The sequence below is a fragment of the Oryzias melastigma genome, linkage group LG7, assembly GCF_002922805.2.
Source record: "Oryzias melastigma strain HK-1 linkage group LG7, ASM292280v2, whole genome shotgun sequence".
NCBI classification, from domain to species: Eukaryota; Metazoa; Chordata; class Actinopteri; order Beloniformes; family Adrianichthyidae; genus Oryzias; species Oryzias melastigma.
The window spans coordinates 3817084-3837302 of NC_050518.1; the positions used below are offsets into that span (position 1 = coordinate 3817084).

Consider the following 20219-nt stretch of genomic DNA (forward strand, 5'->3'; position numbering starts at 1 on the left):
TTCAAGTGGATGCATCAGAATGGAGCAGAGCAGAGAGCTTGTGGCTTGTCAAGGTAGGTCCATTGCCAGGAGTTTTTTCCAATAGTATTTTTTATGTGCTCTTGATACACAATGACTTGAATAAAGAAATACTCCAACATGCAATTTTAAGCTTAACTTTCTTTATATGTGCCCTCCACTATTAGAAAAAAGGGCATAAGAGCACGTTAAAGCGTTTTTCATTTGAGCTGGTCTTTGAGGTCTTAAAATTATCAAGACAAAGGTGACTAAGAAGGAAACCACAGAAACAAAGTTTGTTTTGAGGATGCTTCAGGAGAAGGCTGTATTGTACCTGTGACAGGTTACTGGAGCCATACTACCTTGGACGTACCTTCCTTATCAAATCTTGGAAGTGTAACAGGGTTCATTCTGATTAGTTTTAGATGGGACAGGTGGTTTTTATTTGGTCTAAAGTTTGGGTAGATGGTTGATAGAGGGTTAAATCAGAAAAGGACATCGGCTGTAAAACTGGAGCAGTTTGCCATACCACCCCCTGAAGGGAGTGGCCAAAAGGAATAAAATATGGCAGGATAAAGAAATGAGCTGCAGTTCGGTGTGAGGAAATCTGGAATGGCAGGGACGTGTGTTCAAGTAGTGGAGGACATGAATTAGAGTTCAGATGCTGATGATATGTGGTGTTGGTTTGACAGAGGAGCTCAATGTAAAGATGGGACTGCATATCAGCTTTGATCAACTCAGAGGCCTGATGGAAGAGAGTCTGTCCTGAGACTGAAAGGTTGTGAGGTCAAACTACTCCAAAGACTAAAAATGGGGCTCAATGTCTCCCTGGTTGACACTCAGCATTAAGTAGTTTGATTAGGGGGTTGAACAACAGTGCAGCTCCCTCAGAATTTTTTTCACAAATTTCACTGCCCTTGGTGTGAGACAACTAATGGGACACTAAATTTAAATTTAACTTTGTTTTTTCTTTTTGTTTGCTGCAGTGATGGATGGACTGACAGGAAGAGATTAGATGGGAATATCTGTGGACCATGATGTTGATGTGATGCATAGTCAGAGGAGGAGGAGGTTTGCTCTAATAAGGAGAGAAATGAAGGTCAGTAGCAGCAAAACATACATATGTGTGTAAATGAGAATGACTCAAGTGGAAGAGTGAGTTGACATGGAGCAAAGGTGAAAAAGGTGGAGAACTTCAAGTACTTCGGGTCAACAGTCCAGAAAAAGAGAGTTGAGAAGAGGTTGAGAGGTGTATGCAGTTCAACTGGAGATAAAGCCATGAATATAAAACTTTATTGCCATTTGTTTTGTAAAATATTTTTTGGCTATGTGTTGTGGAGTTTTGGAAAAGCACCTTAGGGTCATCAACTCTGCTGTAATCTCATTTTTTTATATGAATTCTCATCTGCTCTATTTTAACACTAATTTACATGTTTTTTTTATTTTACTTCTTGAGTATTTTTACATTTTCACTATTTATAGTACAACATATACACCAAAATCTTAAATAAAACACAATATTCTGTTGTGAGTTTGTTTTATTTAAAAAATATTCTGATTGCTCAAGTTTTGTTAAGTGTGGGTTAAGTATTATTTGGGAATTATGCTATAAAAAGTGTGGTTTAACTACGGTGTTAAAAGGGTTTTGTATATACCAACAGCACTAGTTTTATGGATCTGACACATCACAATGAGGCGGTGAAAACTGACAGGTACGGTCCCTATGACCAACCGTTCATGAAAACGCGTCGCTTCAACCAAACTGACAGCTGTCTCAGCCAATCAGATGACGCAAATTTTCTCCTACGCACTTCAGTTAATAATTCCAGCCAATGAAAAGGCAGAGTGGGCGGAGCCACAACCAAGAACATTCCCCAACACAAGTACTCATTCTGCCCAGTTCGATCGGCAACGGGAGCGGAAAGAGGAAAGCTGAGAGCCCGAAGGCAGTAGCCCCCACCACCGCCGGCCCACGTTACCATCTAGCACCGGGAAAAATAGCAGAGAGCCGCCGCCGGCAGAAGCCATTACCAACTAGTAGTAACTATGAGCAGCGAGGCCGAGACACAACAACAACCACCGCAGCCTGCTGCCGATGCGGAAAGCCCATCCAGCCCGGCAGCTGCAGCTTCCGCGGGGGATAAGAAGGTCATCGGTAAGACTGCCGACTCCGGTTAAGCTAACTAGATGCTAAGCGTGGTTTGTGTTCGCGTAAAACGGGGCAGAAATAGCCGTCGACTTGTGTTAATATACACAATTACCGTTCCCTGATCAAATTAATTAACTAGTTGGACGTTAAACGGCGAGTCTAATTGTAATACTGTCAATAAACAGTTAAAATTATACTGTCAGTTGTGACTGTTATTCATCAATAACTTATTTATTACCATTAACCATTGATGCCACACGTATATATAAAAAAAATCCTCATATCCTAAATGTTATAAATAGCCACTTAATCCACGATTTTCCCTCCTGGTGGGAGAAACATTCGCGAAAGAGACGCATGCATCCAAACGGCCGTCACATGGATGGTCGTAGGAGTAATTTCTGTCAGATCCCAGCATGTTTACTATCAGACGTTACGGGCGTTTGGCTGTTAACTTTAACCCCCCCGGGGGAAAAAAGTACTAACAAAATTGGAACAGGAGATGAACAAATGTTTTTAACATGGAAATACCCGGCGTTTTTTCAAACTAACAAGTTCACCGGCAACGGACGTTAGCTGCTTACTATCCCTTTGTTCGCACTAAAGTGTCGAATCCTTGTATTTAGTCTCTCTGTCAAAGCCTAAATGTGGTTATTTTCTGTTTTATATAATTATTATATAACCACTCTATTATAAACTCTTTAGAATTTATATGTCAACCGTTCTTAGTTTTAGCATGTTTTTTTAAACGATTCCGTTGAGGCCTAATTATTTCTCGATAGCTTCCCAGTTGCTAACGATGCTAACATTAGCCTAGCCAGCTAGCTGAACCTATTTACATGGCTGAAAAGGCCACCCAAAATGTCCGCCGTTTGATACACGACCCGTTTTTACGTTTAGTTTATTTATATTCTAGCTTATTTTGGGTACTAAAACGTTTGCTTATGTTGTGTCGAACTGGCATATGTAAGGTGTTGATGGGTTTATTACGTTGGTTTCCGCTTTCTGGCTATACTCCAACCACATGGTTGTAACTCTTAGCTACATGGCTAAGCTAAAGAAGCCAACTAAGCTTGTTTCTCGGTCTTCTCCGGGTGCGACCCTACCACGTGGAAACGCTCACGTCGTGAGCTGCGCATCTTAAAATGGGGCAGTGGGTCTTAAGCATCTGAGCTCTCAATGATTCAGCCGCTGAACGCCAGGTTATTTTATAGTTTGACGTGTCATGAGCTGTTTCCTCGTGTTATCCGCATTCCATTTACACATTCACGGTCAATGTAATCCGACTGTTCTCTTCCATGGCCAGAGCTTCACACCGGGAGCAGCTGGCGCCAGGCACTCCTAAGCATCAGCATCTATAATAAGCATGACAGTTGGAAGTTATTTTTAACATCCACATTATGGCTAGTTTTTCCTCCACATATCTAATTCTGTGTAGCTGATGCTTTTACTGTTGCCAATCCATTATCATGTTTTCAAAAATCTCATCACTGCTGTCCTAATATTACCTTTGTCACAAAAGAGAAGTTAATTTATAATATTTGATCTCATTGCAGCAACAAAAGTCTTGGGTACAGTCAAATGGTTCAACGTCAGGAATGGATATGGTTTCATCAATAGGTAAGTGACCACCTCCAGCATTACTGATGAACAGCATTCCCAATCCTATTATGGTTATGCCTCGCTAACATGGCTGACCTGATTATTTTTTTTTTTCTAGTGGTCTGCATACTACACACTGTAACCTGCATGACTTCATTAATCCTTGCACTCGTTGGCTTAGTTGCAATCTGTCTTCAGGGGTGTGTTGTTTGGCTTAGTAAGTCATGTAGTATAACTGAATGTTTCTTTTCTTTTGTTCAGGAATGACACAAAAGAGGATGTTTTTGTACACCAGGTAACTTTTATGATTATTTTTTAAGCTTTTTTTTTTTGTATTTTTTCTTTGTCTTGAATAAAGAATTCACTTCTCAATTGTGGATGATTTCAGACAGCCATAAAAAAGAACAACCCAAGGAAGTATCTTCGCAGTGTTGGGGATGGAGAGACTGTGGAGTTTGATGTAGTTGAGGGAGAGAAGGTAATATTTGCGAGCAGGTTGTAAATTTTAAACTCCAAAACAATCGATATGTTGTCTTATTCATCTATTCTGTGTACAGGGTGCAGAGGCAGCAAATGTCACTGGCCCAGGAGGGGTTGCTGTCCAGGGAAGTAAGTACGCCGCTGACAGGAACCGCTACAGGCGTTATCCACGCAGAAGGGGGCCCCCTCGCGGAGGAGACTACCCAGAGAACTACCCAAGTGATGGAGAGGGCGAGCCTGGCAGTGGAGGGCGTGACAAAGGCAACAGAGACGGGGGAGAAAGCGCCCCTGAGGGAGAATCGCAGCCACAGCAGCGCAGACCCACTTACCCCGGCAGACGACGCTATCCACCATACTTTGTAGGTAGACGTTATGGTCGTCGACCCCCGTACACCAATGCACCACGCGGAGAAATGCCTGAGGTACGCTGTCACCGGGCTGCTATCCTGAAGTAGGCACCCAGTTGTACCATGACAGTCGAGACACTTGCTATTCTCCTAACATCTTTTGTAAAGCTCACGTGGTTGTGGTCAGCAAACTTTGGTGTATCGGGGGTCATGCTACTATCCAACAGATTTAAATTGGCCATCTGTTCTTTACAGAAATACTCAAGTTTGATAAATGTCAGAGTTACTGCAACTCTGGTGTGTGTGTGACACTGAGTAATTTGTTTGTGTTTGAGAGAGCTTTTTGGCTTGATTTGTTTGTTTCTAGGGAGTTGAAGGTGACGAAAACCAGGGAGGTCCAGACCAGGGCAACAAACCAGTGAGGCAGAACTACTACAGAGGCTTCAGACCAAGGTTCACACCCAGGTACGCAGATTGGCCTTATCCTTAAATGATGGAGAGACGCTTTGAATAGCCTGAAACAAAATTAAGTTAAAAAATGTCTTTTTCGTGCAGTAAAGTCCCTTATTTATTTCAGACTATTGTTTACGTCCAACTCTGGGGGTTGACAATAGTCTGTTGTAGTCTATATACATTGTTTTTCAATAAATTCAGTAAAGTAATTTTCTCCTTATCTTTGTTAGGGGTCCACCCCGTCCCAGACCGGTGCGGGACGGTGAGGAGGACAAGGAGAATCAGGGAGGTGAAGGTGGTCAGAATCAACAGCCCCGTCAGCGGCGCTACCGCCGTAACTTCAACTACCGCCGCAGACGCCAACAGACTGGTGGTAAACCAGGCCAGGAAAGCAAGGATGCCAAGGCAGGAGGTGAACCATCTGCAGAAAAAACGTCCGCTCCCGAGGCCCAGCAGGGTGGGGCTGAGTAGGAAGCAACATGCCCACCGGCAACTACCATCTTTTACCATCGTCCGGGTGAGTGCACCCCCAGGACTGTGCAAAGTCTGCTTTAACTGAAAAGTGTTGACCAGTTTCAGATAGTTGAGGAAAATGACAATAAGTGCTATAAATATTTTTTTAAGTTATCTTTTTTTATGTGAGCAAATGCTACATATTTATCACAAGCTGTTGGCACTATTGCAGAAAAAAACGTTAAATACGCTTAAATATGGTGATAACACTTTTACTGTACTGACTTAACTATAAATAGTTTAATGTTGACTGTGCAGGCCGTTTGTGGACAGTGGACCTAATTTTTTTTTTCTTCTTTTTGCAGTTTTTTTGACACGAAGAAACATCAAATAAGATCTGAGCAATAAAGATTTGACTTTAAGATCGTCACAAGCTTGCACCATTTTGACCAGATTACCAACAATTGCCTGCAGAATCTATGCAGACTTGGGTTTGTTTTTTTTGTTTTGTTCTCCATTATTTTTATGTGACAGCTACAAAAAGTTTTGGGGAAACAACAATGTTTTTCTAAATCTGTCCTAAGTTTTTACACCAAATGGTTTTTAAAAATGAAATGGAATTTGATATCTGGTCAGTTTGACATTTTTAAATAACTTTTTATGTATTCAAACATTTTAACAAAATGCAAGCTAAAATAAAACTCAAAAACCAGGTAAACCTTCTCATCTGTGGTGGTGTTTTTATTTTCAAGTATGCAGGTTGTCCAGTTTTCATTGTCCCTGGTATAAAAATACATCAGGCTGGGACATCTGGTTTAATAACTCAAAAGTAATCATTTAATAGTGTAAATGAAGGCTGGTTTATATGCACATTAGCATTAAAACAAACTTTAGAACATATTTGACACCAAACAATGTTAAGAAATTCAACCTCTTGTTAGGATTGGAGCCTCAGTTTAAGGGAACGTGGTTCAAAAATTACTGCACAAGTATAGTAAAGTTTGCACCTTTTAATAGGTCTGCTGCTTTTTTACACAATGACACATGAGTCAAATTTTATCCAAGGCCTTGGAGTTTAGTGAAACCTTCATTCTGCTGTGGACTGGCGTGTGCCGTGCTGTGGAAGGCGACTCCTCTGCTGTCTTTGGTAAGTTATCTGTGTCCACCAGGGTTGTAGTGGAGGAACAGGACACAGTGCTAAGGCTATAAGTGAGCATTTAATAATAAAAAATAAATCCATCCTGGTAAATTGCAGCATGAAAGAACACCTATGAAGCGTCAAACATTGGTCTCTTTGCGCAAACGCTTCATTCGTTGTACGTTGCTCTCCATGACAGTGGGGTTGGTGATCTCTGTGGCACAATTTGCAGGAAACCAGCCTCTTTCTCCATCTCGCATTCTCTCCCCATAGCACCAATCTGGAAAAGCAGCACATGAATTAATGCTAGTCTGTTATAACTAATGTCCATTGATGCGAGTCCTCCATACCTTCCTCCTTTTTCATGACAAGGACAAGCTCAGCCTGGCGGAGGACAATCTCATCTGGTTCCTTTGGGATGTAGGATTTGGTGGCCTCATATTGTGGAAGCCCTGAAATAAAGCAACATACAAGCTAAACTTGTTTAGTTTATATTTTGTTAAAATTTCCCACATCCTTTACAAGAATATTAAGAACAAATCACTTTAAAAGTCTTATGTTATTAAACTGAACATCAATACCTGTAGTAGTTAGACAGTTTTACTTTTGCAATCAATACTTCAGCAGTTTTAATTTGTTCATATTGGTGTTGAAATATTTCAACACAAAATGTTGTTTTAGGAGATTCAATACAAAAAGACATACTGCACACCTGAAAAACTACTGCAATACCCGCAAACATTTAATTGAAATTAAAGTTTGGTGAAAAGCAAGTTAATTCTCTCAAACGCACAGCAATAAAAATACATTTAGCAGTTTTAAAATCAACGTTTATAGCACTGTCATTCACAATTATTAAAAGGTTTTGTGACTCAGTTTAAACATACCTTCTTTGCATGTGAAGGCATCAGCCTGTTTGTGCTCTGTAAGGGCGGTTATCCAGCGTGCCCGATCCACTCTTAATAAAAAATAGAGATGACAGAAATAAGGGAGCAAAAAAACATCAGGACAATAACACGATTTGGCCAGCAGAGGGCGCCCAAATGTAGTAAATGTGGTATCCATTATGTGAAATGAACTAGATTTTAAAGGGAAATAGTTAAACTATTAAAGATGTACTGGCCAGTAAAACATACACATTTTCTTTCAACTAAATGAACTAAAGCTGGACTTCCAGATGGGTTTTAGATGCCATTTTTCACACTTGAGGTCCACTTAAAAGAACCAACGTAGAACTGGAGTATACCTGGAATCAGCTACTAAGGAGATTTGTTCCGACCTCCCGTCACTGTTCTTGCTCATCAGCAGTTTGAAGGTCAAGGGCGTGCTTTTGGTAGGTGAGCTCGTTTGTACATCTGTTTCCACTGCACTTTCCACGTGCACATTTTCCAGCGTAGCATAATCCAGGACCACAAAGGTCTCCTCACTGGACACAAAAACAGTGTAAAGATGAATCTGTCTTCTAGATACAACATGGATGACAAAAAATATTTAAATAAAGATGATTGCAAAACTTCTTTAAAATATACAGAAACACATTATCTTGAGTTTTACGTTTGCTTTTCCCGGATAATCCCTGAGGAAAAGGTTGGAGTGCTGACTTTACAAACATTAAAATGACTCCACTGTTGTGGGCAACTCCTTCCTCTGAGCTAACATTGTTTAGTTTCTCCCTAATTCAAAACAGACATCTGCAGTCAGTCCAGCTGACAGGCTGAATGCAAGATTGAAGAATCTGAAGTATGCACGCACAACATCCCTACTCATGTCTTATTCTGTCCCCTTTCCTCTCCTTTCTCCTGCCAGCATATGGACTTGTCACAAACAAATATCAGCCACAACTAAAATATAACATTGTGAATGAGCTGTAAGAAATCCTCACACCCAGAGAGGTCCATCCAGCTGGAAAAACAAGTGGTTTAAGAATGAAAACATATCGAAATTGTTGATTTGGGGGCAAACCCTGCACTAAATTAGAGCCAAATGATGTGAATCTTTAAAAACTGTTTTGATACGTTCCTGAGGTGTTTTTCTCATGATGGAGAACATATATGAAATAATTTAAGATTTAAACTGCATTTCTGAGCAATCATTTAATCAAATCACGATGGATCAGGGGCAGATAAAAACCCGCCAGCCACTAAAATGAGCGGACCGAAGTCTCTCAGCTCTGCTCCATTCTGATGCATCCACTTAGAGACAAATAGGTACAATCCCATCTTTTTTCACTCGTCTGAGATGGCTTTCAGCTCAAAACTGCACACCTGGATAGATTTGACATTGTTATCCGCTAATGTTGCAGTGCTAATGTTAGCTTGGGTTTGTGAGGGGCTGTACGCTAGCAGGAGAGCGTGTAAACAAAGGGATCATGGGAAATTAGCAGAGGTTTACTTAAGTCCCAGCCACAAGTTTTAATAACCCCTGCTGCGGTGCAGAAAACATGGCTCAAAAAAACAACACAAGCTTTTTGATTTTTGGTTAAAAGCTGCATAATCATAATTTTAAACCCACAAGGAATGTTTTTACAAAAGAATAAGATATAGTTATACGGAAATATTCAATCAGATAGAGACTAGAGGTAGTTGGAACGTTTTCTTCTCAATCTGGAAAAGGATTTCATTATTTATATGTCAAATACTGTAAACCAGTGTGGTGATTTCTAACTTACGTCTTCTTCTTGGTGACAATTAGGACATCATTGAAGAGGAACAAGTAGTAGCTTCTGTTGATGAAAGCTTTCCATATACTGAGCTCTTCTGCAGAGATGTTGAGCTCACCATGCTTCTTCAGCCATCGTGATGCAGACACCAGTGGGAATGGCTGAAAGGACAAAACATTAAATTACACAGGTGGAGAGATCTTCTGTGTTTTTATAAAATCACATCCCCCAGAATTTGTTCTAAAATCTTTGTTGTTTTCACTCCGTTCAACTCTTACTTTGATTTTTCCAAAATCCATCTGCTTCTGGATGGTGTACATGTGCTCCGTTCTCTCCATTCTTCTAGCTCCGTCATTGCAGCTATCCACCAACTGTCGGGATGAAAACATCCAGATAACTATCTCCAGAACCGTTACAAAACACAGATGGTTTTCATTGGTTTGGTTTCGTCGCAGCGTTGATACCTTGCTCATGGCATGCAGGGCCCACACGGCTGCAAAGTACTCTGCTGTGTTTTCTGGGGTTTTCTGACAGATGGTCTGAGAACGGAAAAAAAAAATTAGTTTGTCAGCCTTGAAAAGCATGACTAAAAATGTAAAAAGTGCAATTTTCAAACATTTTTAGAGATTAGAAAAACGTTAATTTAGGCAGTATTCAGACTGGGAAAGTCTGTTGGTTCGGACCGAGTCCTCTTAATTTGTTCCAGATGGAGTCCTGAAGATTGTGTTTGGTCTGTATTCAGACGTCTAACGGAGATTTCTGTTTCAGACTAAAGCTTCTAACAAAATCCCGTGACTAAAGATCTCTTCATTCATTGGCCAGGAACTATGAGGCGGGTCAAACCCACAAGAGATTAGACTATGCTTGTCGGGATAGTTAATTTATTAAACTTTATATTTCGATTATAAATCTTGAACGTCAGGAACAAGAATTTTTACTTGTTACTTTGGTACGGCGGAGGCATCCTGCAAGACTGGCAAGAAGACGAGCCATGTGCGCTTTAGGGCTGCCACGGTTAGTCGATTAGTCAACGACTAATCAACTATTCAAATAGTCCAGGATTAATTTAATAGTTGATTCTTGGTTAGACTGCTGGGAAAACAATGAGAAGCAATGTATATCATGTTAAGTTGTTGTGTCTTATCGTTGAACTACAAGGTACTTCAAGCTACAAGCTAATTTTAAGGATGACGTCACACTAGCACTGAGCGCGTGCTGTTTAGCGAGACACAGAGAAGCATGTCGGGAGCGTTTTCAGCTCTGTTAAAATAAATATTCCAACAAGTAAACAGTTGGACCAATTATTTCCTCTTTGATAAAACGACAATAAATGCTTTACATTTGTCCTGTTGCTCCATTCCTAACCTGTTTACATCACATGACCACCGGCTACGGTGGCCGTTTAGGTCCAGTTATTCCACTCTGTGAACGGCTTGTATTCAGGCTGAGGAGTCTCAGAGTGAACTGAAGTTCAGTCCGACTGGAAACGAATAAACTAAAAAATTTGACTCCGGGAGCAGTTTCTGGTCTCGGACCAGGGTCTACCCCATAAGGGTCTGCTTGTGTTTATTCTGAATGAAAATTTGTTTCATGTAATTGAGGGAAACAAAGGGTTCACTTTAAACGAACCAAATGTGTCCAGTCTGAATACACCCTAAGAATATTCTCAACTGCATAACATGATGTGAGAAGTGTATCTGACATTAAGTTTTAGGAGGTTGATGGCAAAAATCCATACAAGACACCTGCAAAGTCAGTACAACCCCTGAGAACATTTTGCTTAAATTTAACCAAAGTTGAAGATAGATAAATTCTCTGGATAAGACGACTTTAAAAATGAAATAAACCCAATTAATCTGTTTTAAATCATATATTGAGATGCCATGACAATAATTTCAATGTCAGAAGCTATTTAATACCAAAGTAAAACACATTTTCTCTCAGCTTTTCTTTATATTATTTGTCAATAAACTCAGTATATTAATAACTTTCTAAAATCTTTATATGATGGATTATATAGCCAACAAGCCAGACAATAATTTAGTTTTTATTTATTCTGGACACATTGCAAAGCCTTATGGGTAAAGAAGAGGATAGTTGTTGGTGTGACCCATCTGAACATTAGACCTTTGCCCCTAAAGGTAATAATATTTGGTCAACTTGATGCTAAAATGTTGCAGAGCTGCATGTGTTCACTAGACAGGGGAAAATAACAGAATGCATCACAGAATTAGTTGATATATACAACAAAGATGACAAAATAATGAAAGAGCTTTTTTTTCATAATAAATAAATACATCTAATGTAGTTATTGTTTTTATGTGAGCAACTTTTAGGGATTTGTCAACTGAATCAATCAACTTTTTTGGAAAACACTGATTTTTCCCAAAGCAACTTCTTTACAGTCAAAAGAAGAAAAGCAAAATTCAAGATAATTACAGAAAATATGCAAATTATGATTCAATTTATTATCTGACAGTTTTATCTTAAAGTTATAGATTTGGTTTCATCACTGGGCTGAAATTTCTCACTCATTTGAGTTTGGCTCCTAAGTGAAAATCAAAGAGAACATCCCTGAGAGCTTTGAAGATATGTTTTTATCCTTTTTTCTGTTGCTAAATTATCTGAACTGTAAGCGATGTATATTTACAGTAAAGAAGCAGCTTACATCGAGCAGCAGAGGCAGCCTGGTAACTCTCTGCATGGGCAGGATGAGGAAGGAGAACATAGGAAGGCCTCCACATTCACTGCTGCTCTCCAGCTGCTTCAGAGCCTCTTTGAATGCAGTGTTAGTATTCCTTGAAATCATAAAGAAGATGCTTGCTCATCACATCTTACTACACCAGAAAAACTCAGCAGCAGCTTGATCTGACACTCACAGCAGCCTCTGATGCGTCCTCTGTTGGAAGGTCTCGTTGGAGCAATACGCGATGTAAGGCTCAAAGTGGTGCGCAGCGTGGTTCTGAATAATGTCGCTGATGTCACGGATCACCACGTCCTCCTGGTGACGACGTTCCAGGTCTTCAAAAAACCTGAGCATCCAGAATGATAGAAGCAGTCAGAGACAAAGAAACTGAAACGTTTCTCTTTCTAGATAGACTTTTTAACCCTTTAACTACCAAACCAAGATTAAATCGGTTAGAAAAAAAGTTTTTTCTGCTGCTTTTTGCATTTGTGGATTAAAACAAGCTGCAAAAAGGCCAAAGTCCCATAGACCTCCGTTGAGAAATTATTTTTTATTAATTATTATTGTTTTATATGTCCGAATAACCATTCTTGCTCTGATGCATTCTTCTTAGCACATTCTTTCTAATCCTAATTAAAAAAAAATATATATCTTCTCTTTATCGCAAGTTATTCAAGTTATTAACTGACCAATCAGATGCCTCAGTGAAAGCATGTGGTGCTCGCTGGCCCCGCCTCATTTGATTGATAGATTCAGGAGGGGTGTGGACTTCCAACATGCTCACTCATGATTGGCGACAGTAGTTCCTCTAAAACCGTGACTCTAACCGACTCGGATGAATTGCTGTCGAGGGGTGGCAATCGGTTGCAATATGGCGTTTGACGTATCAGGAAGTGACGGCAAAGACTCTGGCCTGACTTTGCGAAGGCTGGAGGCCGGAGGTAAGCATTTCCTATGGGTTGCCATGTCCAGTAACATAAACGGTCTATGGGTCACAGACGACTAGAAAAGGAACAACAATGGAGGTCATCCAGCAGCTCGTCTTTTTATGGTTTACTTCTGGTACATCGAGTGTAACAGGAATTTAATGTTATTTGAAGGAAGTTTGAGGGCGGCAAAGAATACCGCCATGAAGAGGAAAACAGAATCGCTAGCTTAGTGCTACATTGATGCTTTCTAATGTCCTCATCACTTTCTGCCAATCAACAGGGGACTAGAGCGGCTTCCCTTTCTTTAGGTGACCTCGAAACCTAGTCATATTTTTTAATGTCAGAAACTAAACAAACATTCTCCAAGACACTTATCATTTTTCCAATTCATATATTGAAAATACACAAAGAATTTAATATCTTTTCTGCAAAAGTGTTTCTTTTGGATGGTTGTCAGCAATAAATCACTTAGCACTTTTGAACTTTGAACCAAATGGAGTAAAATGACACCAAAAGCAAAACCACACCCAGGAGGCAGCTTTATGACACACATTCACATGCAGATAATGCCGGGTGGTCAGATGTTCCACACACTAGTTTCTGTTCTTTGGCTCTCCATATCCCATTTCACTGTCTAAGGACTACAAATGTCCCTTTTCTTGTTGCTTTCCAAACTAATGTTTGATTTAAAATGAAACCACAAGAAAAGAAAGATTTTGCTTCAAAACATTTTGATTTTAAGGGCCAAGAACACAACTTGGTGCATTCAGGCAGCAGAACCGGTTTGGCTCACAAGTCTTAACAAGTTAAGGGAGCATACACAAAACTAAAGACTCTGAGGGCAAATACTGAAACTGACAGTGCTGGAGCAATTTCAACCCTACAGCCAAAGACAACCTGGCATACTTACACTTTCATGCACTATTAAAACAACTAAATATCCTTTCAAATTTGGCATTTATAAAAACATTACAATTAATACCAACTTGAAATCCAACTACAATAAAAATAAAAACATGTTTTAGGTGTTTTTAGCATCTTTTTGTAGCATTTTTCTCAAAATGGAGGACATAAAAATAATTTAAAATTAAAGCAACATTTCTGAGCATTTACTTATTCAAATATGGATAAATTAGGAGCAGGTGACAAAAATAGAGTTAAAAAAAGCTCTCTTTTGTAACGGGGGGTGAAATGGGCGAGCCAAAGTCTTCCTTCATCCTGATGCATCCTCTTACAGATGAATAGATGCATTGCTGTCTTTATTTTCCTCATCCAAGCTGGCATCTGGCTCAAAACTATACGACTGGATCGCTCTAATATTGCTCACCATTATTGTTACTCCAGTAATATTAGCTTTGGGCTATAAGGGACTAGAAGCTAGTGGGAGAAGGGTAAACAAAGGGATGATGGGATATAAGAGGAGTCTTACTTCTGTGAAACTTATACAAATCTCTGATAAACTCCTGCTGTTACGCACACATTTTGTACAAGAAAACGACACAGGTTTTTTGGTTTTCCCTTTGAACTACATAATTATAATTAAAATACCACTAGGGAAGCTTTTACAACAGATCAAAATACAATTGGAGTGAGGCTTTAAGAAGTCTATGCTAAAATGTGTTAGATTTTTATTAAAGTGGTTCAAACCTTTGGCTGACTTTGAGAATTACAGATATGTTGGAGAACAGATGGTGGTGCTCTGTGGGCCCCATCGTTTTACTCAGTATTTTACTCTCCTTGAAGTGACGCACCAGGATGCCCAGGCTGTGCAGGTACGAGTGCTCTGAGCTGATGATCTCGAAAATAGCCTGCCAAATAACCACACAAGATTAGAAGAGAACAACGACTACACAATAAACACTGAAGGAAAATATTAAAATAGCTGTTTATTAAAAAAAACTAAATGTTTTTTTCTTATTGTGATTCACAGGATTTAATGAAACAACAAATTACATGTGGGTTGTAAGTAGACATAAGCGTGCACCAGAGATATGATAAACTGCACAACCACACTTTCCTAATTCTAGACAAAGTGGCTCAGAGAGGAGCATCAAATGAAGCATGTTCAGAGTATAGACTTTTCTTAAAACATATCCAGAAAATTCTTCTGGAGGTGCTATGGTGGATTTTTTAGAACATGTTTTCAGTGTCACAGAAAACTGTCTGAGGGTACAAAAGAGCAGAACAAAGAAGTGTTCAGGGGACTCCCACAGAGAATGGTTACACAGGCAAGGTGTGGCTTTTTCCAACAACTCCAGAGTACACACAGGTAGAACTTTTAGTTTCGACTCTTTCATATCTAAGATGGTTACTAAGAATTATGTTGAAATGAATACATAAAGTCAATGGTTATCAGTGTGATTTTGTTTGGAATTTGAAAGAAGTTTGGAAGGGGAAAACAAGGGCGGTTTCACTGATACTTGAGGTGACTGACAACCATTTTCATGCAAAACTTTGAGTTTATTGTTTCTGATTTAGATGCAAAATACAGTTTTCTGGAAGATGTAGGTTCAGATTGCGTTCTTTTTGTTTTTATTGCTACAAACATTTGTTTTTTTAGCTTCCATATGTCTATAAATCCTTTTTCTAGGAACAGTTTGGTTGGTTTGGAGGACAAACAACATATAAGCATCATTCTTCACTTTGAAAAGTTTTCTGTTAAACCTCAGCCAATGTTCGAAGTCTTTTCCCAATTAAATGCAGATATAAATGAACATTACAAAAAGTGAAAGATAATAATAGTTTTTGAACATTGTACCCCTCTGTTGTTTTCCCTGGGTAAACATTTGACCCTTTATAAGAAATCATTCACCCAGTTTGTAACTCACTGACATGCATGCTCTGGATGAATAAATACAGCATTATGTGATGATATTTTTTGAAATTTTGAGTTATGATATCCACTGATATTAAAGGTCATTTTTATAAAATAGATTTTTTTGGTTAAATTTAAAGGTGGGGATTTTGATATTTGAAACTTTGAATTACGTAAAGATAGAAACTACAAAAATACATTAGAAGTACATGTATTTAGACAATGCAAGACTTTGGTTTAGTTATTTGGAGATGTGTGTGATTCGCTTCACACACTTATTTTCCCTCTATCCTCACATAAAGCCTGCAGATGGCCCTAGACAGTGGTCTTTACTATGCAATATGCTCATCATCTGCATGTATGTATATTCAAAATAGGATTAAGTTTATAAAATCAATTAAAACAAAAACAGATTGAGAAAAAATATGTTATTTTTACAATGAAATGTGCACATATAAACTTTTTTACTGATTACAAAAATTGAAATTTAGAAACAAACATACAAAAAAGCTAAATCTAATCATTTTGGGGTCTTTAACAAATGTTGCAGTTTGAATAACTCATGCAAACACAGACTGACATCCATAAAAGTATGAACTGGCCCCTAAAACTGTTATTTGGCTGAAGAACTCATAATAAAAAAACATATTAATAGAAAAACACTGCAATTACCTCTTGTCTTTTTCTCTCCTGAGGTGTTATCCTTGAAAGAATGTCTGAGTTCTTCACCTTGAGGAGATATCAAAGCAGGAAAAATGTTACTATAGTTTTAAAACCTTTGTAAAAAGCTGTGCAAATGTCATTCCTGAGAGAAACCAGGTTAAACTTTTGCTCAGTAGTGTAATTCATGTTTAAAAAATGTGCAAAAAAATAGAATAATTTCAATATAAGACATCACTAAGTCAAACGTATAGGGCTTGTTTTTCCTCTTTCTATGAGATTGTTAACCTGTGGCAGCTGGCTCCAGGTGAGCTGTGCTGGCTTGTAGTTCTTCACCACAATGCCCTGATCCTCCACTGGAGTCTCCACCACCACAAAGTCGTCTAGCAGCTCGTCCTGGTTGGTGGAGTGCAGACCGCGCTCACGCATCTCCTGGTACAGGCATGGTGTCGCTGAGGAACAAGACAACCACATCACTCAAGTTTGAAATCTAGACATGAATATAAGTTTTAAAACTTAGACTCAACTTACTTTATATTAAGGAGAAATTTGTTTTAAATGCATTTTTAAAAAGCAACAATAAAGATAATTCTGACTTTGTTTACAGTAAGGATCTTAATAAATGAAAAGAGGGCAATGTACATAAATTATTTCGAGCACAGAATGAATAAATAATGGTATTTTAGGGGACATATAATAAAATAAAATAGGATTTTATACTTTAAGCTTACATTTTTATTTTCAAATAAAAAAACACAAGTTTAGGTATTTGTCCCTGTAAGGCTAATGGAAATTGTCCAAACTGAATATCCCTTGTTCAAAAGAAGATATTCATAAGAAAAGCTTCAATAATAAACTCTACAGGACAACCAACATTATCTAAATATATTAAACATGTTTTCTCCTCTTATGACCTCAGAGGTCATTTATCCTTCTCTCAGTGTTCATAGCTGCTGTTTTCCAGTTTCTCATTCCACTTTTTTACCAGATTGTGGAACAAAATTAATGTCCATGACCAGACTACATGCAAACTAAAATTTCTACTGTAACTTGAGAATAATTGTTATTTTCCAGCAATCTGTAGTCATGTAAAGTAATTAAATGAAGCAGACACGCATGAACTCACCATCTTTAAATGATCCCCGATGGTTCTTCTTTCTTCCAAGGTTTCGCTAGAAAAGGAGACAACAACAGGGCTTGAATGAATCTTTACGGAATTCATTCTTGTTTCAGTTCTATTTTTCTAGTGACTGTGCTTTTAGTAATTGTTTTTGTGAAGAATTATATGAGAACTTCCTCAATACTAGTCTTGAAGACAGGAAGCAGTTGTGGAAACATCCTATCATGTCACTTCTCAAGAAATTCAAGTTGTCACTGAAATGACCCAAACTAACATTTTATAAGTCAACTTCTCTGGAAGCTGCACCTGAATTACCAGCAGTTAATGAAAATATAAACTTACAAAAAAAATCTAAATGAGCACTTCCTGTTAGATGCTCCAATCTCTGATAAACTCCCAGAAAAATGTGAAAAGAAGAAGAATGGCGTACTGTATTAAACTTGCGTCCGAGGGTGCGAGGCGGATCCGGACTGCTTGCTCTGACCTCACTCACAGGCTTCAGGGTGCTGACAGGCGCTCGTCCTGAGCTCATGGCTTCAATGTCCAGGCTGGTCACCGCTGCTCTGTACGAGCGGTTCCTGCGGTTCCTCCTCATATCAAAGCCGTCTCCATCACTGTCATAATCCTCCCACGGCACATCCGGCACCTGGGCTGAGTGACGGCTGTGGCTCTCACTAGAATCCCCGCCAGACTTCTTCACCGGGAATGTCACCACGGTGGTGTGGTGCCGATTTTTTGGACGGCTGGCTAATGTTTTGGGGATGAGCTGGTGAGAGCCCATCTTCTGTGCTGCAGGACTTTCTGTGCTTAAAACCACCTCATGAGACTCTGGGATCCTGTCCTCCGGATCCTGTACAGGGGTGGGGGTTTCACAGGACGGCGTGGGAGAAGCTCCTGCTTGGTGGCATTCATCCCCTGGCTCGTATATATGAAGCTCAGTGGCGAGGTGACTCCCCAGAAGTTCAGGGACCTGGCTGCAGTTTTCTGACTCACTTTGGGACATGATTTCCTCTTCTTGAAATGCTCAGTGTGTCTGCTCGACTCCACAGTGCCTATAAAGGAAGCTGAGAAGGAGGGGAAAAGAACAGCTGTCACATGCATAAAAATCAGAGTGCAGACAGAAAACACATTTATGAAACTGAATGACATTTAAAAAAAAAAGGAAAAGTTTATAATTAGGTCACAGAAGACCTCCAGTGACCCTCATAGAGGCTGCAAGCTTGTAATTTGGTTTGAGCTCTCAGTGGAATGGAGCAGCATGTTGTGTTAGTCAACAAACTGCTGTCAAGAGATTTAACCAATGACTCACAATCCAGCTCTATCCACCAATTATCCCCATCAAACCGCTGAGACTTGCTCCAGCCAAAAACATGACAGGATATGAAGCCAACAATTGCTCTAGAGGTGTTTACGCAGCGGGAATTACGCACAGATCTGCAGGTAAACCACATCCTAACAGCTCATTTTTGTCTTACTGTGACACTCAACTTAAGCAGAGTAAAATTCGCTTTAAGAGCACTTTTTTTCCACACTAACCCCACAGCAAATAAACAAGTTTGTTTGGTGTGATCTGAGCTGTCTATATTTCCCACAACTGTCCCTCCTGGAAGACGGATTAGGGTGGGCGAAAAATGTCTGCTGCGCACTCCCGTAGTCCAGTAAAGTGAGTTGACGCACAGATTCAACAAATAAAATCAACCAATCTTACCAGAATGAGATGACTTTTTAACAGCAGGGACTTCTGAAGGTCCGGTTCGGCGGTTCTGCCTCCGATCACCGGGTCCGCGCAGCAGCAGCAGCCGCGGTTCTTCTCCAGCGCTGCGCTCCTTCAAGGAGTCGTCTGCTCACTTCCTCCTCAGATTGTAGGCGCTCATACGTCACCACAGGTGAGTGCCAATCAATCAACGTGGAGCAGCAGTTTGGATTAAAGAAAAAAACAAGTCCACGAGTCAGTGCAGCACGCGGATCAGCACCTGCGCACAAAGTCTGACAACTGTCTTAATGATATGGATCACCTGGTAGAGCAAACTTAATAAAGTAAAACTAAATTTGACTTTAAGAAAACGATCATTTAAAAGCAAAACTATTATTACTTTTTTCTTCTGTCAGCTTTTCAAAGAAGTAGTTTATTTATGTTTCATTTTTCTGACTTGCGCTTGTTTGTTGGTTTGGGAGAAAGTGAGTCTTTACTGCCCCCTGTCGATGGACAATAGATATCGCAGGACTTTGTCAAGACAAGTCATGAACATTTCATTACCTCGTTCATGGACTGAGAAAAAAACTATTTAAACTTAATTGTCTAAATTGTTTGCTCACAAGAAACAGTTTGTCTAATTTTCCACCTAACATTCACATGACTCATCAGAGTGTCATGTTTTCTCACCTAACTTCTGTGTAGTTTCCACTTGATGAAAAGAGAATATCAAGAGAGGTTAGGAGTGTAAACCAATATATTTAATTACGCTTTTTTAAATTATGCAAAACAAACACACAACTATTATTTTTTTTAACTTGGAATTAAAAGTTTTATTTACTTTTTATTTTTATTTTTTATTTTTTACTTTTTCTCACAAATCATAAACATGGTAGGGATTTTATTTAATTTTGGCAAATTCAGCTTTTTGTTCTGCTTCCAGAAGAATATCAGGTAAACTCTATTGCAAAGAAATACTTTGTCAATTATGATTTTTTAAAGACCCACTCATATCATTTCATAATCTATTGTAAAAGT

At 39.2% G+C, this 20219-nt stretch overlaps 2 protein-coding genes across 3 annotated transcripts; one reads left to right on the forward strand and one right to left on the reverse strand.

The window, feature by feature from the left end:
* The first annotated feature begins 1835 nt into the window (after positions 1-1835).
* Positions 1836-6199, forward strand: ybx1 (Y box binding protein 1). 2 transcript variants are annotated; one of them, XM_024293741.1, is made up of 8 exons: positions 1836-2152; positions 3703-3766; positions 4010-4043; positions 4137-4226; positions 4306-4650; positions 4943-5040; positions 5259-5545; positions 5847-6199. In XM_024293741.1, exons 1-7 carry the CDS (start codon positions 2044-2046, stop codon positions 5497-5499), a joined length of 981 nt encoding a protein of 326 aa, XP_024149509.1. In that variant the 5' UTR covers positions 1836-2043; the 3' UTR covers positions 5500-5545; positions 5847-6199. The 2 variants fall into 2 exon arrangements, with proteins under 2 accessions (XP_024149509.1, XP_024149510.1); XM_024293742.1 differs by having other exon boundaries at positions 4306-4587.
* Positions 5987-19446, reverse strand: arhgef16 (Rho guanine nucleotide exchange factor (GEF) 16). Its single transcript, XM_024293740.2, has 15 exons — positions 19197-19446; positions 17919-18552; positions 17495-17540; positions 16657-16820; positions 16381-16437; positions 14541-14701; positions 12158-12310; positions 11947-12076; positions 9743-9817; positions 9557-9649; positions 9288-9439; positions 7866-8045; positions 7507-7577; positions 6970-7071; positions 5987-6899 (listed from the first exon to the last, which is right to left on the reverse strand). Exons 2-15 carry the CDS (start codon positions 18489-18491, stop codon positions 6760-6762), a joined length of 2097 nt encoding a protein of 698 aa, XP_024149508.1. The 5' UTR covers positions 18492-18552; positions 19197-19446; the 3' UTR covers positions 5987-6759.
* Between the last annotated feature and the right edge of the window lie 773 nt (positions 19447-20219).